Below are 15,139 nucleotides of genomic sequence, written 5' to 3'. Positions count from 1 at the left end.
CACACCTGGCACTCATCACACCTGGCCCTCATCACACCTGGCCCGTCTCACACCTGGCCCTCGTCACACCTGGCCCTCGTCACACCTGGCCCTCGTCACACCTGGCCCTCGTCACACCTGGCCCTCGTCACACCTGGCCCTCGTCACACCTGGCCCTCATCACACCTGGCCCTCATCACACCTGGCCCTCATCACCCCTGGCCCTGTCACACCTGGCCCTCATCACACCTGGCCCTCATCACACCTGGCCCTCGTCACACCTGGCCCTCGTCACACCTGGCCCTCGTCACACCTGACTCTCATCACACCTGGCCCTCGTCACACCTGGCCCTCGTCACACCTGGCCCTCGTCACACCTGGCCCTCGTCACACCTGGCCCTCATCACACCTGGCACTCATCACACCTGGCCCTCATCACACCTGGCCCTCATCACACCTGGCACTCATCACACCTGGCCCTCATCACACCTGGCCCGTCTCACACCTGGCCCTCGTCACACCTGGCCCTCGTCACACCTGGCCCTCGTCACACCTGGCCCTCGTCACACCTGGCCCTCGTCACACCTGGCCCTCGTCACACCTGGCCCTCGTCACACCTGGCCCTCATCACACCTGGCCCTCATCACACCTGGCCCTCATCACCCCTGGCCCTGTCACACCTGGCCCTCATCACACCTGGCCCTCATCACACCTGGCCCTCGTCACACCTGGCCCTCGTCACACCTGGCCCTTGTCACACCTGGCCCTCGTCACACCTGGCCCTCGTCACACCTGGCCCTCATCACACCTGGCCCTCATCACACCTGGCCCTCATCACACCTGGCACTATGTCACATCTGGCCGCGCCAGGGCCACAGACCGCCGCGAGCGAGCGGCTGCAGTGGCCGAGAACGCGTTACGAGTGGCAGGTGGTGGCGCTCACTTGAGGCGGCCGTCGTTGTAGGCCGGCGTGCCCAGCACGATGGACTTGATGAAGAAGGGCTGGTTGCTGTGGTTCTCCTCGTACCCCCCCACGATGCTAAACCCCCAGCTCCCCGATGTGCTTCTGCGCAGGATCACCTCCTTGCGGCTCTGCAGGAAGCTGCCGGAGGCACAATAGGAATACAAAACAAAGAAAAAATAAACCCTCGCCAAAACCGTTCCGTAGAAATCCCATGCGGCTTGTGTAATTTACGTGACATTGTATTCACAGTCCACGGCCTTCTGTGAGTTTAATCGTAGTAATGTAAAAAAAAAATGTACCGACTGCCCTTTGCCAACCCATTGGTAGAATGAAGGTCGCAGTGTTAGCAGTGGCGATTGTTTGACCCTTCTTCACTTCGCTGGTCAGTGTGGATTGGTGAAGGATGGTGGGGGCTCAGAACCGGTTCAAATATCGCTCGCCACAACCGTTAGCCGTGTCCGCAGACTGACTTCAGGATGCCGGATTTTAAGTGCAGTGTGTACACCACCGCTCCACATCAATGAACGTATTTTGATAAATATGAATGTTAATGTCTCTCCACTGGCATGTATGTGTCCGTGTTATTGATCGGTGTGCACCGTGTCTTGCTTTGGTGTGGTTGAGCAATGAACAAGATGGCAAAAATATGATCCAACTTTTATTCAAGACTGTCAAGGAAATTCCCACGAGCTTAAATTCCACAGATATTGTAAACATCACTCGTATTTGCCAGAGAGCTCGCAGGAGCTCGCTCGTGCTAAACGATAATGAAGAGAGAGCATGTCACAATCTTCTTTGCAAATCAGAATCCGAATATTTATACTGGTGGAATCCAACGAGATATAAAGCTATGTTTTACACACGTCCAGTAGAATAAACTTGACCACGAGTTTGCACGAGGTACGCTTCCATGTAATGCGTGCAGTGCTTGGCTCTATCATTGGATACATCTGACAGGAGTGGCAATATTACAGCATGGTCCTGAATTTATATATAAGTCCGCAACTCTGATTAGCATAGTTGGCTACATACGGTGCGAAAGAAGTCCAATGTACATGCCATACAATTGCATTTATATGTATTTTATTTCCTGCAGTTTCCTACATTGAACTTGAGGGTCTTATCATGAGGCTAAATCACACGATAGAGAAAGGCGATATCACAGCAAATTTCCACAACAAAATTCACCGGTTAAAGTTACCGCAGAATGTTCTGTTTTGCAGACACATCCATTGTGATGCTATCTCCACACGCGGTGGCTCACAGGAAATGCGTTACCGGTGACGACTGTTGCTTACATCGCCCTCGTGCATCATTGCTTTGAGAGATCAATCTCGTATTTTCTCAGCTGGAACATCGGCACATGATTTCAAGCAATGTCCCTTAAGGATGACACCTCAAAACTATCCCATTAATAACGTAAGCTTTCTTTTTATTACTCAACACTAGATAACACTCTTTTATACAAAAAAAATATTTTTTTTCCGTAAGTAATGTATGCAATTTATAGATTTAAGCTATAAAAACTAGGATTGGCTGAATTTTCTACATCATGGGCTGAGACTGGTTTGAGAACCCAGTACGGCCATTGATGGATCTACAGAGTCCAACCCAACGTCTCAGCAGTGCGAGCTCAGTGCTTTAATCTGACATCAAATGCCCTCTTGACCATGAGCCATCCGGCAAAGCGGCACAGTATCCGTAGTGTGCGGATCGCATCTGTAAGAATACGAGTTTGCATCAGAGTCAGGGGTTGATCAAGTGAACACCAATTTAAATGAAGTCACCAGTGGTATAATTTGGCACACATTATACAAAAACCAGATGGATGGGATGCTGGCCAGGGACTGAGACTAACAACGCAGCGGCAGAGAGGACACTCACGGAGAGGGATGAAGCAATGCAGCAAGATCAGCTTGTATGTCGGTGCTAGACGGATTGTTGCATCGTGTGACCATGAGGTTTGGTGACAGCTCTGGCATGCCTTCATTCAACAGTGGCTAGTCCATGGGTGATGATGATCACACGGAAATATGAGTTGGGCAGATTGAGCAGCGACGCAGCATGCCGTGCACAATCCATCTCGACCAGAATAACGCCCCCCGCCCCCCCTTACCCCGGCCTACAAACTTGAATCGACAAATTGATGAACGGGTGCAGTGGAGTCGGAGGAAGATGGACGGGTCGTTTGAATTATGGACAGACAAATGGACAGACTGACAGGATGAACGCACCGACGAACGGACAGGCTGATGGACTGATTAATGGATGGATGGATTGAAGGACGGACGGACGGATTTACAGATGGATGGATGGATGGACAGATGGATGGTTGACTGGGCGATTGATCCCGGCGAGTGAGTGGCGATGCAGAGGAGGCTGCTTGCCTGGGCAGTCCGAGCCACATGAGCCACGGCGGCGACCAGTTGGCGTCGTACTCGTGCTCGGCGTTGGTGGCCTCGCCGGTGCCGCCGCCGGTGCCGCCGGTGCCGCCGCCGGCGATGGGGGGCGGCGGTGGGGAGGAGGAGGAGGAGGGGGGGGCGGTGACGGGGGCACCCGCCCCGGAATGGACGCGCACCTCGAGGGCGCGCAGCGTCACCACGGGGCACACGGCGCACGCCTTGAGCTGCGCCACCGCCTCGCTGTGGCTGCGCCGCGTCAGGTCAACGCCGTTCACGCTCATCAGCACGTCGCCTGTGCCGCATGGGGGTGGGGTCGATAGCCACAGTGGCGAGATATTAAGTCTAGATTTGAAGCTTTCGTGACTGCAAGGATTCATATTCTTAGGTTTTTTCGGTAAAGTCACGTAGGTAAAAAAATAAAAGTAATAAAAGTAAAATAAAAATTTAAAATAAAAATCACGACGTTTCGGAGGCAACACAAGCTACCGTCTTCAGGTGGAACAGTCACAGCACGATAGCTGTATCAAGTGAGAGAAATTCCAAGAAAACCGTATTTTTATATATACTGGTTGAGGGTGGGAGGAGTCAAGGTAGGCCCTGAATATTATTTTTGTGAGGTTCGGTGCGGCTGAAAGCACGCTGTTAGGAAAGAGCCTTTGTTGTGTAAACTAGGTGCGGATGATGTAACGGTGCGTGTAAAAGGGACTGAGCCTTTTTGTTATGTAGAGGTGATGCGGCTTAAACCGCTGCCAGGAAATATTAACTACCTCGCCTGGTATACAGGAGGTCGTGGGTTTGATTTAGACCCTGACGATGCCTGCTGTATACTTAGAGGTTGCATGTTTCTCCCCATGGTCGCGTGAATTTTTCTCAGTGTCCTCCGGTTTTTCCCTCCGCATGTAGAAACATCCGTTTAGAGTATTTGGCTGCGATACATTTCCACGTGAAATGCAACTTGGTTGAGCTATCATTTTTGATAGCCAGGTCGCTTCTAAAAAAAAGAGCTGAATAACTCAGTCGGCCTTACCAGGTCAAATAAAAGTAGTTCAGTTTTATTTGCTTAAAGAAGTTATCCAAATTTCTACGAGGCTCAACAATTAGTGTTGTTTTAACAATTCTGTATTTATTTAAAGTTGCGCATTTTGATGTGACGTCACATTTCTCAACCCCCCCCCCCCCTCGTCACACATCGTCACAAATGTCTGACCCCCCCCCCCTAGGTGCGTGACGTCATTTATGGACGGCCCCTAAGCGTGCAGCCCAGAGTATATTGGATCAGCACAGAATTCAGATTGTTGCAACCGGGTTAATGTGGATTTCTGTCGTTCTGAAACCCAGGCCAAACAAGACTGTTTGAAGCTTCATGCGAGTGTCAGATTGCTGTTGTTATTGTTGGTGAGTAGCTTTGGTCACTCGTGTGTTTGATTTAGGGTATGTGCAGCTTTTTGTTGCATTTGTTTCGCTTTGATCGTGCTTATTTGATATGTCACGCTCAATTTTCTACGTCGTGCAGTTGAATTCATTCGTGCATTAAACTGCAAAATCCACCGCTACGATATTTGGCACACAGCCCCGACCGCTCTCCTCCCGTGGATCGTGACGATGGGGACAGGCCGGCTAAATAGACAACAAAAATAATACATTCCGGGGACGATGATTGGATACTCGGCATTGTGTTCTGTCCTCCTGAGAAGTGTGTTCTTGTTTTGGGCAGACTGGTGGAGCAGTGGTGCAGCGGTCAAGTGCTCCACTGCAACATTAACAGCTGGTTCGAGCGATGCGTTTCAGATTCGAATTTTAAGATGTTTCAAGGACAATTTTGGATATTTTGTTGGATCACTTACATCACGTGACAATTCAACGTGCACACAAAAATGATGTCACCCGATTGCCACGTGACAATATTTTTCTGGTGGGATAATGTATGTAAATAATGATATTTCTGGATTCTTCCAAACATCAGGGACACATTCCTCACTTAAAAATGTATTGAAAAAAATATTTACCAAAGTATGAGGTTTTAAAATACAAGAGGACATACTAATTATTGGATGATAATGAATTTGTGTGATATATATTTATTTATTTTTCTGGCGGGAAATGTATGTAAATAATGATATTTCTGGATTCTTCCAAACATCAGGGACACATTCCTCACTTAAAAAATCTATTAAAAAAATATTTACCAAAGTATGAGGTTTTAAAATACAAGAGGACATACTAATTATTGGATGATAATGCATTTATTTGTTATATATTTATTTTACTACAAGAAAAAACTTGTTATTGTACTGTGAACATATTGCAATAGACAAATGAGTAAATAGTTAACTAGTACATGAATTACGATTATTTCTATAGTGTACCACAATCCACCAGTAACTGCCATGTGTTTTGTACACCAGACTCTCACGTATATAATAACAAAGGTAAAGGTGCAGGCCTGCAACCGATTACTCACGCCACTGCTAGCAGAAGGGCCTTCATTACAGCGAATACGAGGCTATTTGGGCGACTCTTACACTCTGGCCACAAAACCACAAGTGGCAGTGTGTTGAAGACCACTTGCCTCACTATCGAAGACTTGTGAGTTTAAATCACGGCCGGCGATTGCATATCATCCATTCGGGATTGATAAAATACGTACCACTTTGTAGGAAATCATCAGTGTTCATCGTATGGAAAAGACTGGCCTCAACCATGGGAATGTCGAATTTCCACCACAGGCTCAGGGCTGCCAACCAAGATGAGCACTGGCCATATAAGCTGGTTAGAATATTCTGTGCACGAGTCTCTCATTTGCCTGCACTAATTGGTAGGAGCTGAGTGCATATTATTAATATCTGTGGTTAATCAAAACCTAACAGTAGCTGGATGCGTGCCATCACAGGAGTTGGGGGGGGGGGGGGTAGTGGGGTAGGGTCAAGGCGAAAAACAGAGGCATGCGGAAAGTGGCAGGAAACAGATGGGGATGGTGTCACAAAAAACAAGCTGTCAGGCAAGCACTCTTAAGTGATCTATTTTGCCACGTGATTCAAGCGCACAAAGGAGAGATGTGCGCATGTAAACACTCAACCGTGCACACAAACGGATGCACATGTTGGGTGCGGAAGTGGTGCGCTGTGGCACGAGTGCTCCAGTGTGCGGTAATAACGGCGGTATCCGACGTGCCGTCACACTGCCAAGTGAAGTCAAAAACTTTTCGGAGAGTTTTTCTGCCAACAATTTCCAAAAAGAACTATAAGAGATCTGGATAATGGCGTTGATGAGCTGTGCGTAAAATATTGTAGCCGTTGATTTTGTAGTTTTCATGAAAATATATGCAATATCTTGGGATGGATGGACGGGCAAGAAGGCAGACATAATAATGCCCAGGCAGAGTGGAAAATATCCTCTTGGTTTGCGTGTGAATTATTGAGAGGGAGAGAATGGCCTTCTGACAAACTGGCCTTCTCAATCCTTTCCTATTCCGTTGACATAGGTGTACGTGTACGTCATTAGATTTTCTTCCGATTCAGTTCCAGTGACACACCCGTACGTGTACATCATCAGAATGGAATCAGAAGACAAAATAAAATAAACTAACTTTATCGATACTGAGGCTTCCACAAGGTCATGTGGGAGGGCGTGTGGCACAGGTTGGTGCCAGCTATCATAGGTGCGGTCGTGTCGCTACAGTTCTCTGCGGTGAGTACAATGTCTTTAAATCAATGGCCCTACGCCCCTCGCTGAAACGCTTGCGCGTTCCGAGATTCGGTGGTGAACACCGCAACTTGCAGACGTCTCAGAATTGGAAAGGGTTAAAAGAGGCCAATTGACCTTTGTGTTGAAGGCCGGTGCGTAACCAGCAAGCCTTAGTTTCAGATACAGGGTGCAAGTATACAGAGCCGATGTCTGCAATGCAATTTCCCATTAAAAGAAACGCATCATAAAAAAAATGCACTTGAGAACAATTGTTCCCGAATTGATAATTAAACAAGCTGATCATTAGTTTTATTGCTAAAGTCAAGCCGTGCCGAAATTTCCAGAGCCGGTCCAAGTCGCGCGGGTGATATTCGAGCGCCCATTTTCAATGGAACGCGTCCGCAACGGCGTCCACCGGGGAGATGATGCTGTGACATTTAGCTCACGTGCAGGTGCCATCAGGATCATGAGTGACGGTGGTGGCTGATGATGCTGATCATTTGAATGCGTCGGAGGGGTGGGGTGGGGGGGGGGGGCTCACCGCGGTGGATGCGCCCGTCCCTGCCCAGGCAGCCGTGGCCCTGAACGCTCGTCACGAAGATGGGCAGCTCCCCGCTGCGGCTGGCAAGTCCGCCCGCCACCGTCATGCCCAGCGACTCGCTCGCCTCCTTGCGCACCGTGACCACCTTCTCCTGGCACGACACCGCTTGAGACAGCTCCTGCCGTGCAGGTGGCACACGCGCGCGCGCACACACGCGCACAAAAAGATCCCCCATTTAGTGCTGTTAGCGAGTAGCACCTATGAAGGCCGGCACGGCACACGAGGGGGTGCGTGGCCAGCAACCACGCCTGGCCGCCTTTGTCTCACATTGCACCAGGTACTCATTTGAGGCTGAGTCGACCTAGGGGAGGCCCGGGACCGGTTCAAATAATCGTCACTGGTGTTGGCCATGAGCGGGAATCGAACCCGGGTCGCCAGGTTCATAGCGCAGCGCGCTAACCACTACATGTCCGCTTCTCACACACACGTGAATATGTGTGCACGCACATTCTCGCACACAAAAACGCGCATCCTCATGGAAGCGTGCATGCACGTCCGCACAGGCATAAACACACAAACGGAAATTGCATAAACACGCACAGATGCACACACACACACACACGTGGAAAACGCAGCCTCTGGAATATGACATCATCGAACTACTTCTGATATTACTCGAAGTGCCTCTTGTGTCACACAGCAAGTGGAGTACCTGGTCATGTGCCTGTTTTATGGAGACAGGATGGTCATGGTAATCAAAATGGAATAGATTTGCTTTGGAAGATAAACAAATATGATGAGAGCATTTGTGTAGCCATTGATGACAGTGCAGAGACCATTATTACGTTTGTATTCCCTACAATGCGTCTGTTTTGCCACTAACGTAGAAATACTTAAGAAACTGGCCAAACATATCAAGAAGGGCTCTCATTATAAAACATTGACTCGGCGAGGCTTTTAAGAGCATACAGAGAATTATCATTATTTCCGCAGTATTCTTTTCCCATCTGAGCAGGGTAGCCGTTAAAGAAAGTAGAATAATTTCTATTCATATAATTCAATTAATTCTGAAACTATCTTTCAAATAGTGTCTCTTCTTAATTCCTAGAATTAAGGAAATGTCAGTGGCTTGCTTTGAATGGGCCAATTTTGTCTCACTCAAAACCACGGCATAATGTTTCTCTTGGATATTACTTCAAGCAAATAAAACTGCACATTTGTAGGTTTTTTTTTTGGTCACAGACAATGCCGAGAGCACATAACTCATCACACTCATGGCATTTCCAATCCGAGAAAAATGACGTCATTCCCTTTTCCAATTGTCTACCTCCATGGCCAAAGCCAGCGCCCACGAGGTGCTGGATCAGTGGATAAGTCCCATGCCTCGAGCCACCAAAGCCAACTTAATAATCGTATTTTTTCACAAGCTTATGAAAAAAACTTATATTCTTCCTCTGACCCAGCACAAGTGGATTGTAAAACCTGAAGGAATTCTTTAACGTCATAATTTTTATTCTTGGTTCACAAGGAACGATAACCAGTGTCACCTTAAATATGAGCACACGTAAAAAAAACACTACGACAGCGGTAAGTAGCGCGGGTAACGATGACGGTGAAGCGAGGCAGACTTGTCCTGGTGCGCCACGCGGACTCGTCACGAGATCCGCAGCACACAATCGGTAGCTCACTCGCTCTCGTGCCGCCTCGACAACATCACCAATGCCATCAGCAAGCCATCGCCATCTCTCGCAATCCCGCGATATTAATCATCCACCCAGCACCCGCGAACGTCTGCTGTGTACTATGCAGAAATGATAAGGTACGAGAAGAATACAACAATATTTACGACCAAATATGTATCATGTAACAATCGAGGTAATGCTTTTTCTTCTTCTGAGTAATCGAAATGACATCAGTTTTGTAGGTCTTATACTTATTTCATTTTTTTTCACCGACAGTGCGTACGTTATTAGCGTTTAGAGATTGTAATGGCGAGAAAGACTCCTGGCAGGCACATGTTGAGCGAACTGCTGCTGCAAAACTTGTAAGTAATCTCCATGCACGCTGGAAGTACAACAATGAAGAAATACCAGAATACAAACGTGCAGCGCTTAACGCAACAGCCTCAAATTGCACCTAGCGTGGCACAAGTGTAAGTTCAGTTGATTTTATCTCAACCAGGTGAAAACTGAAGATGCCAGGATAGTCGTATCATCAAGCATGGCATGGGGCATTAGTCTGCCAGTAGGGGGCGATGCATGCTGCCTTTTGTATGAAATCCCAATTGAGTAATTTGCGATGTCATTTTTTCGAATTGGCTAAATCTGGACCCTGATGGTGGTACGCAATGGCCTCCTCTTGTAAATCAGTATTATGTTTTTTACACGAACGGTGTTAACCAGGGCGGCCGCCGGGGTTTGAACCGCCAAACCCCGCGCTACGAGCGGCGAACGCCCCTCGGCCGCGTCACCGCCACCAAGCGCCGCTTGGCCCGCCGCCGCCCGCTGGCGTTTGTTCCGCGCGTCGCCGTGCGGGTACCCGGTAGTGGCAGGGCTTGGGCGGGCTGGGGTGGGCGGCTCCCGGGATCGTGTGGCTCCGTCCGTCCTGGGCGCCGGGCGGCCCCGGCTTCCCCGGCCGCGACACCACGATGTGCACGCGGTCCTCACTTCCCTGTGCCGCGCACAGCCCACCACCCGCCCACCGCCGCCGCTCACACCTTTGCACATCTTTCCATTCGTATTCTTTGGATCTTTTGGTAAAGTCACGTGGATGGGTTCAAAGGAAATAACAAAAAACTACGACTTTTCGATAGCAACACAAGCGGCCGTCATCAGGAAAAGGGGGTTAGCTTCTAAAGGCAAACCGTTTATAAAGGTTTGAAATGGGCGGAGCCCAAATGTCTCTTTTCATTCGTCGCGGCTCGGCTCCGAAGGCTCGCCGAAAAAAAACCAATGTCGAGCGGCCCAGCAGCAGACCGTGTCCGCGCTGTTAATGTTGCGGTCAATGGAGAGTGAATGCGTTGCTTGAGTTTTCTTTAGCGAGGTTGTGTTCAGAGAGCACGTGGGGGGGGGGGGGGGAGATGGAGGAAATTGCAAGTTTGAGCAGTGCCGATGGAAGACGCAAAAAGGTATATTTTACGACGTGCACTTTACGTGTGTGTTGAACTTTTTTGGCACGGTACACAGCCAGCGGTGCTATTGGGAGGTGCAGGAGAAGGACAACAAACTGAACACAGAAAGCAGGTCGAAAGAAATTAGTTTTCAATCTAGATTAAAAAGTGCATTTCTCCAGTGGCTTCCTCATGTGGTGGGTGAACACAGCATGGATGGGTTGAAACGGTCTGATAGACCACATACTTTGGGTGGAGGAATCGATGAGTGAAGTTCACGGGAATGGTAACCATGGTAGCAGCAAGAGAGGAGTGATAAGGGGGCGACTGACAGCCAGTGAGCGAGCGATTGGATCAATGAGTGTCGGATCATCAACCTGACTTGCCGTACGATGAATTTTAGTCGAGAACTGAGAGGCAGGAATCGAGATATTCTGTATTACTCACTAACACGTGTTGTGTACATGGTGTTATACAACACGTGTTGTGTACACGGTGTGTACATGTGCTAAGCAGTGCTCAATGAGGGGGGTGGAGCAGCACTATAACTCTCCGAAATAGAATCAAATATGAATTAAACTTTCACGCTAAATTTGCGGACTTATCTCGTGTGCACGTCAGTTGAACTTCTTTCGCACCCTACGTGACCAACCGTGCTAATCGGAGGTTGCTAGCGGGGGGGGGGGTGGGGGGATACAACAAACTAAACACCAACAGTGGTTCTAATTGTCAAATCTTACTGACGGGCTGTCAAAACGAGCAAACGTATTGTTTGGTCCTGTGGAAGCTCTCTCTGCCCGTCGGCTTGCTAAACACCGCCGGAGTGTCGTACGCGCGCTGGCGAGCGCTACGTAATACATAATTAACGCTCGCGCCTGGCTTTGGCCATATTTGTCGTGTTTTTTTTTATCCCAGTGACAACGAGCCGCTGAAGTGGGGTTGAATATGTTTCGCAGCGTAGACAGACGGAGAGGTTTTTGCTGGGTTTTTTTTATTTTCCCCCCCAAAAGAAAATTCGGGGATGCCTGCCCATTGAGATGCCAGTCTCATACCCCAGCTCCCCACTCTCATTGGAATGCTGAGTTGCTGTTGTCCTATCAAGTGCTGGCAGGCTCTAAATTAAGCAGATAATGCAAATGTTAAGCACAGCGCTTGCGTTGTCACGGCCCTCCCCTGCCTTTGATTTGAACTGCAGCCAATACGCCACTGCCTCCTCGGCCCTCCCCGCAAGTTCAAACGCGAAAAGCACGACAGGCTCTGCTCGCTCTGAATTATTGCGGGTCACGCTCTGATGTTAATGAGTTGAAGCATTATGAATTAAGCGTCATATAAAAAAAAGATCATTGGGAGAAAAAAAAGCGGCCACACGTGATTCATTGAAGGTCGCGCCGAGGTTAAGCCAACAACGGGTTTACATTTGTCCAACATTGGTCGGCTGTTGTCAAGTGTTAATTTGCGGAGCGACTCATGCTGCGCGACTGCTGATTAGATGCACTTCGCCGTGCCGTTGGCTTTGCGCAAAGGGCGACGAGGAGCGTCTCTGCGCAGTGCAAGCTGGGAGCCGGCACTGCAGCTACGTCACGGCACGCAGCTGCGCGTCACGACGGACAGACAGCCGGACGGAGCCGAAGCAAGAACGTTTTCCACCTTGCACGTGGCCGCACCTGTATGACCTGCGCCGCCATCTCGGGAGTGCCCTGCCGCAGGTCGTGCCCGTTGATGGAGAGCACGCGGTCGCTGGGCCTGAGCCTCCCGTCGACGGCTGCCGGGCCTCCCTCCAGCAGGTCCAGGATGAAGACCCCCGAGTCGTCGCCGCAACGCACGAGCTGCCGGAGACACGGAGAGCGGGGGTCGCGTGTGTGCAAGAGGATGTGGGGAGCGGTCGCGTGGCGGTTAGCAAACTGCGCTACGAACCCGGCGACCCGGGATGGATTCCCACTCACGGGCAACGCCGGTGACGATTATGCTGCATCAAGTGATTTTGATGTGACGGTTTCACCTGAAGACGGAAGCTTGTGTCGCCTCCGAAACGTCGTGATTTAATTTATTTGTTTTATTTTAACCTACGTGACTTTACCGAAAAAAACAAAGAGTATGAATCCTTGCAGTCACGAAAGCTTCAAATCTAGAATTAAATAATCATGTTCTATTATTCATATTTAGTAACTTGCTTACCGATTTTACTGTTTTTGCATTCCTATCGTTTTTTTTTATATTGATTGCTGTTGTAACTTGCTGACCAGCCCACACTGAATATCTGTGAAAAAGAGCTTCATAGCTCATCGGATTCCTCCTCCTCCAGTCTGAATAAAGATCCTGATTCTGAATTGTAAGTCCGGTGTGCTGGCCATTTCATAACATAGCAGCTTCCCTACTGATGATTCTGTGTTCCTATTTTCGGGGTAAAATACTCCCACGAATCAAATGGAGTCAAACCTCAGCCCGTTCGGTGTAAACGCATCTAAGATTGACTCGTTGACTTCCCCAGCAAAAAAAAAAAAATCCAATTTCTTATCTCTGCATTTCCGAGTACAATGGGTCGAAGGAAAATAAAAAAAACCTTCAACATATGAAGGGTAAAAAAAATGAATCTGCCAACAGTTCCACTTGGAGCAGTGTGGGTGGTTTAAGTCAAGCTTTCACTTGTGTGTCTTTCTCCCCAGCCTGTTGGCAGTAATGCAAAAGCAGCAGCGTCCGCCTGCTTGTTCGCGGCTGACTTGACCCTCGCTTTTGGGAATTGTTGGAAATTGGATGTGTTGGCGGTGGAAATTGAACTCTCTCTTTAAGGCGCTTGTTATTCTCAATTCATCCGGCGGGAAGCTTCGCGCGTTATTTTAGACCCTCGCAGAAATCATTAACAGTGACGGCTTTTTAAATTGGAAATCGGAAAATTAAAAATGAGATAATTTGTAAGGCCAAAGGAAATACACCGAGATGCTGCTCGGACAAGCAAATAGAACCCACTCGTGGCTCCCCATGACGATCACTCGAGCGCGTTATTTAGGAGGCACAAAGTATTGGCCATTGCGCTCCATACTTTGTGTCTCGGCAAATTTGGCCATTTTCTCCATTTCACCTCTGCTCAGTGTCAAATCAATCAGACTGCCCGATGTTGTTGCGAGCCTGGAGTATGTCCGCCGATTTGCACAATTACATACGACATGACGTCTTAATAACAATACTTAGCTCCGACGGTCAAATGCATTAAAGCAGAATTAAACTGAATATACAATAAAATACGGAGAATTACCGCACAGTTGAATTAACCAGAATGGACAAGGCTTGCTGGGCGTGATACAAAATGCATGTAATGTACGTGGAACCCATTTCCATTTGATTTCCACAAATGATCAGTGTCGACATTTTGCAAAGAAGCCTTTATGGGAAACGCATGGATTTCATTTAACAAAATCACAGTTAACCATGCGTCTTTCACGTTCGTTATGAAATTATATTCATACATGGGCTTGTGAATCGGTGATATTTTAAAGGAGCGAGCGGCTCGCAATCAGAAAGCTGCGAGCCGAAGTCATGACTCGACCCATCATCTCGTCACGGTCAATACAATGAGTACCTCCGTGTGAGAAAACCAACATCGGTTGTCTTGTGGACACACTCATCCTCGTCACAGTAATATGGAATTTCCACCACTGGCTTAGGGCTGTAAACAGGAGATGAGCACTGGGACCTTTTTTTTTTATCATAAAACGCATCTTTCATCAACGGGAATACAAATATTGGTGGACCTTACAACAAGTGCTTATCTGCCTCGAAGCATCACGTTGGGTGGAGGTGCGGTGCAGCGGTTAGCGCACTGCGCTACGAACCCGCCCCAAGCTGAGTTCGATTCACGGCCACGGCTAACACCGGTGCCTCGCGGTGTCAAACATGGTCCTGGGCAGGCACCGACCACCAACCCACACTGACCAGCCTGGCTAAATATTGCTCAAACAAGCCCCACGACCAACACAGCATGGTGAGGGCTTCATCCGGCAGTGAACTGACAAAGGGTGTGTTCATGATTGCTTTGTTACAATCCTCCAGCGCACCTGCGATGATGTTTCTTGACACGAAGGGCTGAATTTGATTGTTGAGTAACTGCGAAGCCTAACCCTAACCCCGGGACTTAAATCACACAAGCAAAGAATGGCATCGATTGCGTGTGTTTGTGCTCACTTACAAGATACCATCCACAAATTAACCAACAGCGGAGAAAAATGTATCGTCGAGTTTTAAGGGTGCAGATAGAGGAGTAAGAGATAGGTTTCCTAAAAAAATTAACCCGTAAAAACAAAGTTTTTCACAATAAATCCTTTATATGCGTGGCGGCTAGAGTCCTCTCGTCCTCTGGCTTGAGATGGCTGCCACCTATGGGTCAGATGATTGCCTGCCACCATTAAGCAATTGGTAATTAAATATAATTAATTTTTTCCTAAAAAGTGTAAAATTTTGGAAAAGAA

At 48.5% G+C, this 15,139-nt stretch overlaps 1 protein-coding gene across 4 annotated transcripts in view; it reads right to left on the bottom strand.

The window, feature by feature from the left end:
- Window positions 1-15,139, bottom strand: part of LNX2 (ligand of numb-protein X 2) — a 90,168-nt gene that overhangs the window by 4,943 nt on the left and 70,086 nt on the right. For all 4 annotated transcript variants that reach the window (XM_061564019.1, XM_061564017.1, XM_061564018.1 and 1 more), the window contains 5 exons: window positions 12,344-12,505; window positions 10,109-10,240; window positions 7,571-7,748; window positions 3,331-3,637; window positions 923-1,081 (listed from right to left, as the gene is read on the bottom strand). In XM_061564019.1, the coding sequence (XP_061420003.1) occupies window positions 923-1,081; window positions 3,331-3,637; window positions 7,571-7,748; window positions 10,109-10,240; window positions 12,344-12,505 (938 nt within the window). The remainder of the gene's footprint in view (window positions 1-922; window positions 1,082-3,330; window positions 3,638-7,570; window positions 7,749-10,108; window positions 10,241-12,343; window positions 12,506-15,139) is intronic.

Source organism: Lethenteron reissneri, chromosome 32, assembly GCF_015708825.2.
Source record: "Lethenteron reissneri isolate LAM-NWPU_2019-01 chromosome 32, ASM1570882v1, whole genome shotgun sequence".
NCBI lineage: Eukaryota > Metazoa > Chordata > Hyperoartia > Petromyzontiformes > Petromyzontidae > Lethenteron > Lethenteron reissneri.
This window is presented reverse-complemented; position numbering and strand designations above follow the sequence as displayed.